This window comes from Rutilus rutilus, assembly GCF_951802725.1.
Source record: "Rutilus rutilus genome assembly, chromosome: 4".
In the NCBI taxonomy this organism is placed as follows: Eukaryota; Metazoa; Chordata; class Actinopteri; order Cypriniformes; family Leuciscidae; genus Rutilus; species Rutilus rutilus.
In genome coordinates this window covers 22,599,092-22,614,700 of record NC_140212.1, presented here as the reverse complement: position 1 = coordinate 22,614,700, position 15,609 = coordinate 22,599,092, and the positions used below count along the sequence as shown (strand labels likewise).

The 15,609-nt window shown below is 39.1% G+C and overlaps 1 protein-coding gene across 1 annotated transcript in view; it reads left to right on the top strand.

Annotated features, from left to right (window-relative positions):
• The window catches only part of ptprr (protein tyrosine phosphatase receptor type R), a 37,496-nt gene that overhangs the window by 9,899 nt on the left and 11,988 nt on the right, over positions 1–15,609 (top strand). Inside the window, exons 3-6 of the mRNA XM_084407395.1 lie at positions 190–333; positions 7,924–8,034; positions 12,758–13,107; positions 15,355–15,544. Of these exons, the coding sequence (XP_084263521.1) occupies positions 190–333; positions 7,924–8,034; positions 12,758–13,107; positions 15,355–15,544 (795 nt within the window). The remainder of the gene's footprint in view (positions 1–189; positions 334–7,923; positions 8,035–12,757; positions 13,108–15,354; positions 15,545–15,609) is intronic.

Below are 15,609 nucleotides of genomic sequence, written 5' to 3'. Positions count from 1 at the left end.
ACAAAGCTCTATCAACAAATAAATAAAAACATAATAAAAATCTAGAATCTTCCATGTCAATAACTGTATAATGGATATAGGATAAATTCATTGTGTACTATATATTTTTGCATGGGCTTTAAAAACGTTCATTTGATTCTAAATATCTCATAAAGGATATTGTTCATACACCATTATTCATGTTTGTAGGAGGAAAATGATGACATAGAACTGTATGTGTCGTCTGTTGGAGTATCAGAACCAATGGCTCATGAGGAAATGATCCAGTTGCTCAACATCAACACCCTTCACCACAGCCCTGGGCCGCTTGCAACCACTGAGGCGTCCACTGAGGTTTGTGGCCTAACTGCTCTTGCAATGAAGTTACTGTCAGCTGTATTTCAGTCATTACAACTCTTGGTATAGTTATAGTATGTTAATGGATAGGACAATGTTAAATTAATGAATTTGGTCTTGGTGGACTAAATATACAAATGCTGCTGCATAGCAAGTATGGACTGTGAGCTGCTGTGAGCATATATATGTTATATACAGAGGTGTGTGAGTGAATGAGTGAGTGCGTGCGAGCGAGCGATTCGTCATGTTTTTTACTCCTTTATCATCATGCACTGACGTACTAAGCAGTGGCGGCTGCTGGTCTTTCAAAGAGGGGAAGCTCATTTTCGACCTACATCATAAAAATTATTCATTTATTTATACGTAAATTCTACGTTCCTTTTCAAGAAAATGCTCTGTGAAAAATGAATGTAATAATATAATAAAGGTATAAATAATAATATAATAAAGTATAATAATAATGCTACTAATAATAAGATGTATTTAAATTATTTTAATAATTATTTTTGAATTATTACTACTACTACTAATAATAATAATATAAAAAAAGATAATAAGTAATAATATAATAAAGGTATAAATGTATAATTGTGTGAAATGTATTATAAAAATTGGCTAGCAATTTCGACAAGCAAATACCAAGAAATAGGTTGCAGCAGTTTGTCTTTGAAAAATCCGCGATGGCACCTGAGCTCGAACAGCTTCAACATCAGCGACTTTTTATTGTATGAAATCGCTGTCAATCAAAAGGAGATGCAGCCTTTCGACAGACCCTCCAATCATCACGCGGAAGCCCGGAGTCCAGGCCAGCCCACTCCCCGTTCACCCCCAGAGAAGCTGAGCTTCCATGGGCGGGACATAATCGCAGCATTTATCCAATGACCGTCTAGTTTCGAAGCGCTGAAAAAAACTGTTTGAAGCAGCCCCATTGAAGTCAATGGAAGCTGCGCTTCAACAGGGAAATGCACTGTGACGCTACGGGAATGTATGAGAAGGAAATCGAGTCAGCCGACCTGCTGTATAACGTTAACTGATTCTGAACGAACTCGTCTTTGAGATGAACGTTTTCTAACGCATTTTTAGTCAATAAAATGTTAATACAATAGTACATATTTGACCATTCATTTTTTGACATTATAGGGGAAGCACAGCTTCCCTTGCAGTCTTAAAGAAATCGCCACTGGTACTAAGTTATGTTTGAAATCAGAGACTCGTGTTGAGCAACAGTGTTTCTGACCTCTTGTGATCGGATGTATTTATTTATTTATTTATTTTTGCCGTATGTGATGTTTTCAAATATATATTTCAAAATATTTATTGCTAAAATATATTTCAAAATATATTTACATAAATATGTTTTTGGACATTTTCTGTATATTTTTGAAAACATTTTTGAAAATATAAATATATATTTTAAAAGCATTTAAAAATACATTTCGCCCTATGTATTTTAATCTAAGAAAATACATTCACATGTCACATTTGAAGAAAAATGTCTCAGGGCACAACTGTAACCATGGTTCCCTGGGAAGGGGAATGAGACACTGCGTCCTAAGGCTCTATGGGGAACCGGTGTTGACAGCGTGACCGGTGTGTGAAGCACGTGTCTAATCACGACAATAACATTGGCGGGTGACAGCCTATGACATCACTAACGATGTGATCAGAGTTTAAAAGGGTACCTTTAGTACACATCAACAGCTTCTTTGTCTGAAGGAGATGTGGGCAGGCATACCAGAAGCATGGCAACAAGACGCAGTGTCTTGTTCCCCTTCTCAGGGAATCATGGTTACATTCGTAACCTGAGGTGTTCCCTATCGAATTGAAACTCGCTCTACATCCTAAGACGCTATGGGGAAGAAATGCCCACTCCAACCTGCTGAAAGAATGAAGAGGGAATGTGAGAACTGACATAAAGTCAATGACTTCGTTGTTAGACATGGAGCTAGGTCCGAAGTAACAGTTCCCTGCTCCAGAGTGACTCTCTTCCCTAGGGCTAAAAACCCTGGCTTTACATACTCCATGGGCAGAGCTCAGGGCCTGGTATTCTGGCTCTTCAGGGGACACTATACCCCTGATAAATGGAGGTCTCAGGAAAACCACTCTCAAAACAAGAGGAGACCTAGCAACACTCTAAAACAATATCATCACAGAGGCTAACAGAGAGCCAATGACCTGATATAGTATCCAAGGGGAGCTCTAAGAACAGAAGCCTCAGCAGGACGACTCTCTAAAGCGAGAGGAGGCCTGCTATGTTCTACACTAAGGACTGCTTACCAAGGAGGCTCAAAAAAGAGCCTGACAACTCCATACTGCTATCCAAGCTGAGCTCTGGGCAGTGGAGGAGGCCTCAGCAGGATGACTCTCTAGAACGAGAGGAAGCCTAGCAACACCCACCCAGACGAGAGTTTAACAAGGAGGCTTAAAAAAGAGCCTACAACCTAGTCCACTAACTAAACAGAGCTCTGAGGGCGGAGGCTTCAGCATGACGACCCTCTATAGCGAGAGGGAGCTTAACTACGCTCTACGCAAAAGACCACCTCACCAAGGAGGCTCACAGGGAGCCGTACGACTGTCATGTTATTTTATGCGGAGCTGTAGGGAGTGGAGGTCTCAGCATGACAACTCTCTAAATCAAGAGGAAACCTAACAATGCTTCCCTAACGGTGGTTCCACCAAGGAGGCTCACAGAAAGCCATTCAACCTGGAGTGACCACCAGACGGAGCTGTAAGAATGGAGGCCTTGGCAGGACAACTCTCTAAAACGAGAGGAGGCCTAAATATGCTCTAAGCTAACGACTGCTTACCAAGAAAGCTCAACAAGAGCTCTACAAGTCAATACTGCTATCCAAGCGGAGCTCTGGGGAGCGGAGGTCTCAGTAGGACGACTCTTTACTCCACCAAAGACAGTTCCACCAAGGAGGCTCACTGAGAGCCATACCACTCAATGTCACTGTCTATAGCAGAATGATACTGAAGTCAGAACAAGCTCATTACAGGGAGCAGAGGACCTTGCCCATAACTGGGAAGGTTCTACTCCATGCTCATCCTAAATGACCAATGGAAGCTAACAGCTACAACCATTGTAAAACCTGTAATATGATTTGGTCTCTAGACTCCAGCACTCTCAGCCGTTCAACAGGAGAGGTTCACCCAAAGTGAACAGAACACTTCCTGTTAAGGTCCAGAGACCAGAGGAGCTCCGAGCCTTCCTTGGTCGGCAGATCACACGGAAGTATAAGGGGGCAAGACAAAGTACTAGCCGCACCATCATAAATGTTCAACTGAGACTCCAGCATTAAACCGAGTTCTCAACTATTAAGGATTCCACTTACATTCGACCACAAAGACATTGCCATCAAGGGGGGCCTGCTGAGTGCTAGCTGCGATCACTCAGAAACAAATGTCTTTGTAGGATCTCAAAACTCCAGACACCCCCGAAGGTACCTTACGACAAAAAAGGGTCCTTGAACTGGGGCTAAAAGAAAACTTCCTGTTGGGTTCTCGAGGTCGAAAGAGCTCATCCCAGGGACTGGAGGACCTGACTCAGGGGGAGGGTACTGCACTGCAGTCAAACACGAGGAAAAATGGGGTCTCTAGACTCCAAAGGGATCCTGCTGTGTTCAGTTTTCCGCCACTCCTGTCTCCATCACCACCATCCTCATTAGTTAATTTAGTTCAGCTGTGTCTTGTTAATTATCTCATTAGTTCTCTTTGATTTCCACCTGTATATATGTTCTCCCTCTGTCATTGTCTGTTCTCGTCAATGTTTGGCTGTGTTTCTCCTGCGTTATTCCTTGTTCCAGTGTATTTGAATAATTAAAGTCTTCCTTCCAACGTTCCTTCCTAGTCGTGAGCATTTCTGAACACCACCATCCGTAACAGTGAAAACCCATGTGCAGATTTATTCAAATAAACAAAATACAAAATAGACAGACTTGAACTTGAACACATCAGCAACAGTTATAGGAAACAAAGCTAGACAAAGGAACAATGAAACATGAGACTAATGATTGACAAGAAACACCTGAGCATGATCAAGACAATGAACCAATGACAAAACAGAACTGATTAACACATGATAAGGGCAACCAACCAGCAGAAGACACATACGACTAGGGAAGCACATGACATGATCACATTAGGAGCAAGGGAAACACATTACTAACAGGAAAAATGACTATAAAAATAGGTGTGTTTGACTTAAAGAACAATTCCGGCGCAAAATGAACCTAGGGGTTAATAACACATGGGTACCGAGTCGACCGTTCTCTGCTCAGTTCCAAGTCACAGTTCAGCTCACGTAGCACTGCGTTCGTGGTTTTCCAAAGATGGCTCCTGCCTGTATACACGAAGTGTACTGTCTTTATAAAGTATCTTCTTATTAAACTGTCTGTACACTTACAAAGTTCTCAATGCTTCGCTTTGCATGTAGGGACCCTCATTATGCTACTGTGTTAGTGTGGGGCTATTTTGAGCCTTGTTAGTGGTAGTAACTAGCGATTTCTTTGTACTTACTCTATGCCCTATATACTAGCGTTATAAGCTAATCAGTGGTTCGAGCTAAAACTGGGTACATTCGATTAGTATGAAAACACATGCCAGAGAACGGTCAACTCGGTACCTGTGTGTTATTAACCCCTAGGTTCATTTTGCACCGTAATTGTCCTTTAAAGCAGTGCTGTGCAGACCGATCAGTGAATGGCATCAAAGTTCCGAAAGCATGCATAGTCGTCTGCTCTCTAATCTCGCGGTACTTTGATGTCATACTTTGATCGGTCTGTGCAACACTGCTTCAAGTCGAACATACCTAATACGTACATGAACAAGAACAAAACCTAAAAGAATGTGACATAAATGCTGTGGCAAAACATGGCAAAACAGTAAGTATTTTTAATACACTACTGTCAGTGTTGGGTTTCTGTTGTGTTTCTGTTTAGTTAGTTTTTTTCATTGGACTTGTCTTTCTATCATTATCAGTTCAGTTAATTCACCTGTGTTTCAGGCATTCAACCATTATCTGTTCCACCTGTGTTTCTGTAATCAGTGTTCATCAGTGTCTGTATTTAGTTCCCTCAGGTCAGTTAGTCCTTGTCCGTTCTCGTCTATGGTTAGTCATAGTCACGCCGTGTTTGGTGTTTAAACCTTCTGCTTGTATGTGCCTACCTGAGTGATTTAGTAAAATGTATGTATTGGAGCCATTGGCCTCTTTCTCTTCTTCAACCTACACCACACCCTGACAGAAGAACGGACCAAGAAAGTATGAGTTGGGAGCTCGCTGGACAGATCGCGGCGGTGGCTCAGGGTAGCCGCGATCTGTTTGATTATACATTTAAGTTTTTTCAAATTGCAGAGACATGCAACCTGACTGATGAAATAATCAAGGCGTGTTACCGGATGGGGGCAAAACATGTCGATCCGAGGGAACTTCCTGATCTCTCAGGTCTGGACTGGAGAGAGGCGCTCTCCATTTGTCTGGAGAGCTTCATCCCCCAGTACGCCATTCCACAGTCTGATGTTCACCTCATATCTGCCGAGCCTGAAGAACTAAACTTAATTGACTTTAATATAGATCCTGAGTATCTTCACGTAATGTTTGCTGAGCCTTCAGCAGAGATGGACACCGCCACGCCTGAACCTGAGCCCTCAGCAAAGATGGCCGCCGCCTCGTCGCCTGAACCTGAGCCCTCAGCAAAGATGGCCGCCGCCACGTCTCCTGATCCGGTGTCTGTTCCTGAGCCGGTGTCTCCGGACAAGATGGCCGCCACCGAGCCAGTGTCTTCGGACAAGATGGCCGCCACCCAGCCAGTGTCTCCGGACAAGATGGCCGCTGCCGAGCCTGCACTTCACGGGGCCGCTGCCCTCGCCTCGGGACTCCTCTCCTCTGGCTTCGCCTCGTCCATCCATCCCTCTAGCTCTGTTGGGCTCCTCACTCCCTCCGTCTTCACCTTGGTCCTCGGTCACTCAGGCTCCGCCGTGGTCTTCTGGATCCCCGCCTGAGCCTCGGTTGCCGGAGCCGTCGATGTCGCCAATCCCTCAGCATCGCCCCGTCTCGTCGGCTCTATGGCTCCACCCTGGTCTCCTCAACCACCTGCCTCGCCTCCGTCAGTCGGCCCCCTGGAGTCGTCAGCCCTGCCTCCTCCATGGCTCCTCCCTCCGTCATCTCCGCCATGGCCACCCGAAGGGTCATCTCCGCCATGGCCACCCGAAGGGTCTTCTCCGCCATGGCCACCCGAAGGGTCATCTCCACCATGGCCACCCGAAGGGTCTTCTCCGCCATGGCCACCTGCTCAGCCTGATCCGCCCTGACCGTCTGTACCGTCCTGGAGTCCTCTTTTCCAGTTCACCCTCCTGGTAGACTCCTTGTCCGTTCTCGTCTATGGATAGTCATAGTCATAGTCGCGTCGTGTTTGGTGTGTTTAAACCTTCTGCTTGTATGTGCCTACCTGAGTGATTTAGTAAAATGTATGTATTGGAGCCATTTTCTCTTCTTCAACCTACACCACACCCTGACAACTACATAGGCAATGACTCATGGGAGATAAAAACTGTAATTGAAAATAAATGCAATATTTTAAAGAAAAGTATATGTAATTGTAGTATTTGAAATATAACAATATTGTTATTCTTCAACCAATTAAAGCGTTAAGGCGCTTTTTCTACCTGATTTGACCATTAAAAATGTCTTTCCTCTTCATAACCTAGAAGTCCCAATCTTTCTTTTTTTATCATCTAAACCCCCATAACATAATTAGATTTTTGAAGTTTTTGAAGTTACATTAAACCTAAAATGATATTATATTGACAATGATACACAAAAATGATATATATACATTTATACACATATATACAATAACAGGGTAAGCTTTGACGCTAATGTTATATAAAGATATTGTTTGTAGCATCAAAGTACCTAAGTAAGTGCAAATTTATAGTTTCAAATTAAACTTTTACTATACATTATGTAGACCTTTATTATACAAGTTCACTTCACCTCTGGAAAAGCATTTTTTTAATGCATCATATAGCACATCATATTTGATGTTAATGATGTTTTGTAATACATTATTGTCTTAATATAATATAATATAAATTATATATATATATATATTTAATATAAAATATTATACAGATTTTTCACTATTTTTAGCTGTTTAGCTATGACAAGTGCATTTTTAAGTACAGTTGTTTCATGTAAACTCTCCACTAATATGAGATCATTATTAATTATTATAAAACAAGAAAGATAATGTTTAAAATATTTTTTTTATGTTGAATATAGCATGTCACCTCTCAGGACCATGCTGTCAACTACCCAAGGACAGGTGCATGTGTGTTGCAGGACTTTTCATCCAGTGTGTGTGTGTGTGTGTGTCTGTGTGGGCAGGTTTAGGGGTGGAGTCAGCCTCTGTCTAGCTCAATGTCAATGTCTTCCTTAAGATCGCACTTGTTGATCCTTATATCACTTTCTCTCAACCTCAGTATAAATGCATGTTAGGGCTCTCAAAACTCATGTCCGATGTAGCATGCATTGACATGGTTGGTTCTGGACACTTTTGATATTTTTTTGTGTCTGTTTTTGAACAGAAGAATGTTTTCAAAAACCACCATGAGAAGAACAGCATCTGGGGTAAAGACGGATTCTACGTGCTGGTTATCTGTCTCACAATATTCATCATCATCTTCAGCTGTTTAATGGTACGTATATCTCACAATCTTCTACCATTCAGTTGATTTGAATAGGATATGATGCTATGTGGGAAGATTAATAAATGCACTTTATTATCTCAGGAAACCTAATGTTTTATTGATTTTGTTTAAAACTTTGTCTCAGAAGTTTCTCCTAACATTCCTTCATAGAAATAGAAAGAGAGTGAGTAGATAGTTGTCATACAGTAAGATAATAACACTTGATGAAATGACAACTCATTGAGAAATGTTTAAGTTCGTACTGAGACTAAAAGTAGATACATGTGAGATTGCTGGGATCCTTCTCTGGAGAAACATCTGAGAAGCAGGAAACCTACGTAAAAGTCTCCATTTGCTCTCCATTCCATCTCAGTGCCGTCTTGGAGAAACAAATAAGTTATTAAAGAGTTCTCGTTTGTGATTTTTTTCTGTCCTGCGGGTTTGAATATTGAATTGTGAATTTGAATATTGAATTTAAATATTGAATTGAGTTCATTCACTTGGAACCGTTTCAAATACTTCCTGTTTCATGCGTGTCTCAGCAAACACCCTCGTGAAGTAAACGGCAACAGTTATTAACATTAAAACTTAGATCATTCAAGTCTGCATACACTAAAGGCAGTGAGTAATAGTGAAAAAGACCTGAACAGAAGCAGAGACACAGGATATGATACAGAAAAGAGTCATTGCAAAACGGATGTATTGTGGCAGAGGAAGTCGCATGGTTTCCTCTGGTGGTTCAGCACTTTAAAAGGATCAGCACTGCCATCTTGGTCACAACTGACTCCGCCCTCTGATTGGTCGACGTTTGCTCTTAACGTTTTAAGTCTGTCCTAACTCTGGCGATGACATCATAGCACGTCCTCAGAGAACCCGCACTCTCTTGCGCTGACGGACTGAAGAGCTTAAGGAATAATTACCGCGTTAAGCTGTGAGCCGATCTCAATGACAGGTTCTGCTGAAGCATTATTAGCATTGTGAATCTGTAAAAACTAGGACAGGAGGAGTTTTCAAACTCTTTATGATGATCCTTTTGCGGGTGGCACCCCTTTCAAATTTATATTTATATTGTGAAAGATCAAAATATTATAAATACGGTAAAACATTATCTTGAAAATATTTACTTTTTTTTTCTACCCACCATTAGCTTACTGTTAGTTGTGAAAAGAAACATAAAACTATGGCTATGTTCAGTTTAATTTCATGATTTTCAACTAGTCTGTAGAAAGCCGTATGAAAAAGGTAATACTATAAAATTTGGTAAATTGTGACCAGGTTTATTATCGTTAACTAAAACCAAAACTATTAAAAACATTTCTGTTAACTGAAATAAAGCTGAAACAAAATTAAAATTAAAATATTAGTTGAAAAACTTAAACGGAAATGGTAAATGTTAACTTGGCATTTAAACTGAAATAAGTTGAAGCACTAAAATGATTGACTGGAAATAGATAAAACTAAAACTGAAACAAAAAATAAATTGAACCTAAATAGTACTAATATTTAAAAAAATATATATAATAAAATGACTAATGCACATAATGTAATTACTAAAAGTAACATGAAAAATAAAAATATAGCTAATTAAAAATATGAATTAAACTATAATAAAACTAAAATAAAAAAATAACACTAATTGTAACATTATATATCATTTATCTCCATTGAACTTTATTTATAATTTATTTTTTTAAATATATTTAATTGTATTATTATTATTATTATTATTTATTTTTTTACATTTCCCCCATGTTTACATGCACAGCATGCATTTTTATGTTGGAGAAGGCATTTGGTACAGTGTTTTTGATTACTGAGTAACACCTTATATAATAGTGTTCATTAATAATTCATTCATAAATATTATCACATGGCTCTCTAGAATACTTGATTCTGATTGGTCAAATGAGACATTTCTAACAATTTAAATGTACATTAACAAATAATCTGCATTAAACAACAGTATTTATTCAAATGAAACTTTTTTAAACTTGATCAAACTTTATGACAGAAGTTGACGCAGGCCTATGTGTGAATCGTGAACGCTGTGAGAGTGTGCATTGTGAAAGCTGCTTTTTGCCCCTGTAGGGCAGCCGGATCCATTTGCAAGTTTCATTAGACAATTTAAAAACCACATTAGTGTCCGGGAAGACAAACATGAATAAAAGTGTTGTTTGCACAAAGGTAAAGTTCATTTGATAGAAGCCAGCACTGAAACCATACCACACAACTCATTATGATGATGAGATAGAGACCTCTGGTGGAAAACATGGGAATTACTGTATACAAATGTGAACACGTTTATTTTATGGTAAGAAAAAACATACTCACCTATACTCATCTAGAGGCATTGCTAACATAGATGTAAAGGTATTTTCCAACTAGATACATACTTTTAAAACCATGAGAATGAAGATGGCTTTGAATTAAATTATGACCCTTAAAGCAATGCTGTAATTGATTTAATCATGGATGCATGTGTTTTAATGTGATGCAGAGTTTAATGAAGATTATAATAGCTCATTTAAGTCCTCAACAAGATTTGAAACTGACTGAAAGTATTCAGTTTAAGAGACGCTTTAAATTATGACGTAGAAGAAAACATAGAGTACTTACAAAATGAAGATACATTACAAATTGATTTGTTCCTTCATTGCAAATGTCTAGAATTGCTTTTTACATCAAAAACTGATGGGAAATGGTTAGATGTAAAGTTTTGTGGAAACTGGGACGACTCTACCAATAAAAATAAAAATCTCATATCTTCTCCTGACCAAAAAAATAGGTGTTTGCAAACCTGACTCCGTAAAAAACATCTCATGTACTTCTGCAAAAGTTGCACATTTGTGACCCTGGATCACAAAACCAGTCACAAGTCGCACGGGTATATTTGTGGCAATAGCCAACAATACATTGTATGGGCTCAAAATGATTGATTTTTCTTTTATGCCAAAAATCATTAGGATATGAAGTAAAGATCATGTTCCATGAAGATATTTTGTAAATTTCCTACCTAATATATAAAACATTTATTTTTGTGAGTGGATGCAGCACAATCGCGAACAGAAATTGACAACTTTAAAGGCCATTTTCTCAATGTTTGGATTTTTTGCACCCTCAGATTCCAGATTTTCAATTTAATTTTTCAATTAAATTTCAATTTCAAAAAATTGACCCATGTGACTGGTTTTGTGGTCCAGGGTCACATTTATGCAATTCAGCAAGTGTGTCCTGCATCTTCACATGTGAACATTGTGCATTTGGGTAATACTTTATTTTGATGGTCCCTTTTGAACACCCTGTTGACTATAAGTAACTTTGCAACCACATGTCTACTTATTTTAACCCTACCAGTCTACTAATACTCTACTAACTCTAGTTAGTAGACATGTAGGTACAAAGTTACTTATAGTCAACAGAATGTTAAAGGGACCATCAAAATAAAGTGAAACCTGCATTTGTACTACAGTAACTGTGATTTGATCTTAACTCTACTCCCATGAATCTATGAAAAGTTTTTCGATGAGTTCACCAATCTGCAATTTTCAAACAATTCAATTCTGCTGTAAAGCAGCTCTAAAAAGACAATAGTAAACAGTCGTTATTCAGTTGAAATCAGTTCAGAGTTGATTCAGTTCTGTTCAATAACTGTAAAGTTCATCAAGTATGGAATGAGTTCAGTTCATCTATAAAGCAGCTCTGGAGAAAACAGTGATGTCATCATCCAGCTCAGTTCAGTTCTCATCCAATGTTGTCAGTGCAGTCAGATCAATAATATGGAATATTAAGTGTCCCCAACTACGCAAGCCAGAGGCGACAGTGGCAAGGAACCCAAATTCAGATATGGAGAAAAAAACCTCTGGCCAGACGAATGAACATGGTGTGATTATGATTCCAGGCTGCATCACAAACCAGATTGTGGATTGATTTCATTCAGAATATTTCACACAGTCTGGGGATACATCACGCCAGCATATGGAGGGAGGAAGAGTTGAAGCTGGTCATAGGGTCTGTGCAGAGGACTTGTCTGGTTCTCGTTGTTTTTAGTGAGGATCTGTGCCGATGGCTGTCTAGTCAATAAGGTCTTTACACGAGGTCTGTCTTTAGGGCTCGCCTAGTTCCCCTGACATTCAGGGCTGTTGTGGTCGTCAAGGTGCAGGTTTCCCGTCTGATCTGGATATGGACCGGATATGGTGTACTACGGTTACCTCGGGATAAAAATGAGGCAGATTAATTTCAGCATACGCCTAATTTTACTACGTAACATGCATCTGATGTCATGGGAAGTGTTCATGGTTCTGGTTGACCTAATTTATGCAGCCTAGCAATCCTTTAATGCACGTGAATTATAAAAATGTGATAGTGTGTTATGTGTATGCCAGGTTAAAGAGATGGGTTTTTAATCTAGGATTAAACTGACAAGAGTGTGTCTGTCTCCCAAACAAGGCTAGGAAGACTGTTCCAAAGTTTGGGCACTAAATAGGAAAAGGATCTACCGCCCACAGTCGATTTTGATATTCTTGGTACTGGCCAGAATTTTGAGATCGCAGTGGACGTGAAGGATTATATGCGATAGTATATGCACTGATTTTTTTGCCGAAAAATCATTATTACAGTAATAATCATTAACGGGAATGACAAAAATAATTTACTGTCTTTAGTGTTTTTTTGTGAGATTTAACCTATAACTATCTGCAAGTGAATTTTATAAAGTAACATTTTCTTTCCTCAGGTGCTTTACCGAATAAAGGAGAAGGAATTCTTTGATCAGCAGCTTAAAGACCCATCCCCATCCACCCGGGACGTCCAGCTGGCACCCATCCCTGTTCATGGTGCTCAGCCTCCTTTGACCCTCAAGAACAGCATGGTCCAGGCCAACCAGACGTCCAAACCCAGTGCCACCCATTTTACCAGCAGTACAAGCACCCCGTCCTGTAACATCGACATCAATCAAACTCTTTCCAGCGTGACGACGTCAGAGCCGCAGTGCCCACCCAGCCACTCTGTGGCTGAACTCAAACCCAGTGTGTCCTCCACACATTCCCCCTTTAGGATGAAGTCTGTTGGAGGCCTTCAGGAGCGGTAAGACTTATTTTGTGCATGAAAGTGCATTAATAAAATTAAAAGTTATAATGTTGTTTCAAACCCACATGCTGTTATTTTTCTGTAAACACAAAAAGGAGAATTTGAGAAGAATTTGAGAAAAAAACAATTATTTTGTAGCTCATTTTTCTTTTGTACAGTTCTATTTTTCTAGTGTTTTACTAAATATAAAAGTTCAGTGGCAACAATGTCTAATTACAAATGGCATACAAAGCATTTAGTCTTTTAGACAGTAAATTAATAGTGCAATGGGTATTATTCATGTGATGTACCCCAGGGCACCATGGTCTTGACATCTGGACTTTTTCTAAGACTACGTTCACACTGCAGGCAAAAGTGGCCCAAATCTGACTGTTCTTTTGTGCATGCGGGTCAGTTCAGGACTGTAATTAGTTCACACTCAAAACTGATAGTGGCCACATTTAAAAGATAATGTAAAAAAACAAAAAACATCTGAGAAATAAATCAGAATTGAGCATTAAGGCTTGCAGTGTGATCTTTACACTTACTCCTTAGAGTATTCTTAGAGTACTTAGAGTATTGAAATGAGTATTCCAGTGAGTATTCCAAAGATACCCGGATGGTCTACTTTTTCCGGTTAGGATCCAAAGTGCAGATCCGTGCACACTCTAAAGGCTAATATTGCCCGCAACCCATTGCGCGTTGGCCATTGGACGAGGATTCGACTAGAACTACAAACACAAATAAAAGTGATAAAACAACAAAGATGGCGGTTGTGTTAAATTAAATTGAATGTGGAGGATTTTAACCATGACAAGAATAGATGATTGACAGGGCAGTTTAAATGGTGATAGGATGAACTAAGCGACAGAGCTGTCCGTTAAAGACGCAGTTATGACGCAATATATATACTCTTCTGCTACACACTCAAAAGTATGTACTTTTTCTTCACAAAAACAGTACATAATTTTAGGGCATAGGCGAATTGGGACACAGCATGAGGCTATAAATCTGCAATGTCATATATGACATAAAAGTTTGTGTGTGTTATTGTCTCCCCACACTGACCACACAACTTCAATTTGGTCACAGTGCCACCTATTGATCAAAAGTAATAAGGACATTACAATTACAATAGGTGACATTCAAGTATTTATAGGTATTTATTCAGCTATATTCAACCATGTATCAACATTTAACTAAAACATTTGAAACGAAAACTGTCATTGTGAAAACCTAGTCTCTTGAAATATTAATCATTTTAAATATGAAATATTAATTATAATGGGTACACTGTTGAACTACAATGTTGTGAGCTGATGCTTTAGTTATTTACTTATTTTAGTTATCATTATTCATGTTATATACGTTTTAGTGCGTTGTTACAGAGTACACAACATGACTTAAACATGCTGACTTACACCTAACTTAGTTCAGATTAATTCCTGTAGATGTAAGGTGTAACGTTTAAGTTGTGTATATGTCTGATTAATTTCAAATGTATATGAGTAGTGAGTTAACCTGCTACTGTAAAGCTCTTCATTTTACCGCTGTTCAGCTCTCGCAGCTCAAGCGACTAAGTACCCAACATTATGACTTGTTTCTATGAAACTATCATATTCTTTCTAGATTTTCTTTCTTTATCGTAAAAAACCCCAACAAAAATAAAACAACCAAACAAACAACGAACTGTTAGTGCATTGTGCAATGTCTGAGGTGTTATTTTTCTTGTCATATTTTTGCCAACAGTATGTTTTAATTAAAACCGTTTAATTGTCATAATAATGAACATTTTAAATCTTGTCTTTATTATCGGTTCCAAAATAAAAGCTTTGTTACAAAAAAATTTTTGTTAATAATGTCGTCGACGTGATGCTCACAGACCAGAGAGGACCACTTGTACTGTGATATTTGTAAAGGGTTAAACTGTATAATTAAACTGTATAATTAGAAAGCAACTGGAATCAACATCTAAGATAAGTGAACACTATTTCACTCCATATCTCTAAGCATATTGTGTGGTCTGCTATTAATTCCTAAATGTGCAATCATAACAAGTTTTAAACTAAGTGTCATGTTTAACAGTCTTGCAGTTGTTAAAATCAACGTGATATCTATCATGGCTCTTTGGAGCAGCAGTCTATGTCTCCTGTCTATGTTTATCCATGTGCGGATATACTGTATGGTATAATACCAAATTATATATGTTACAAGACCAAATACATTTTTTCCTCAAATATAATGTTATTTTTATGTCTCTCGCAGACGAGGATCTAATGTCTCTCTAGTGCTGGATATGAGTGCTTTGGGATCAGTGGAGCCTATAAGTTGTGGGGTCGTGACTCCACGAGAGCGTGTGACTCAGGAATACCTGCAGTCTGCCAGTCGAGTCCTCTCACGACAACAGCTTCGTGACATCACATTGAACACCCAGAGACTGCATGCGGAATTTGTCGTAAGTGACACACCAGTGCACCACTAATAAATGCTTTTAGCATTAATGGGGTTCAACTTGACTTT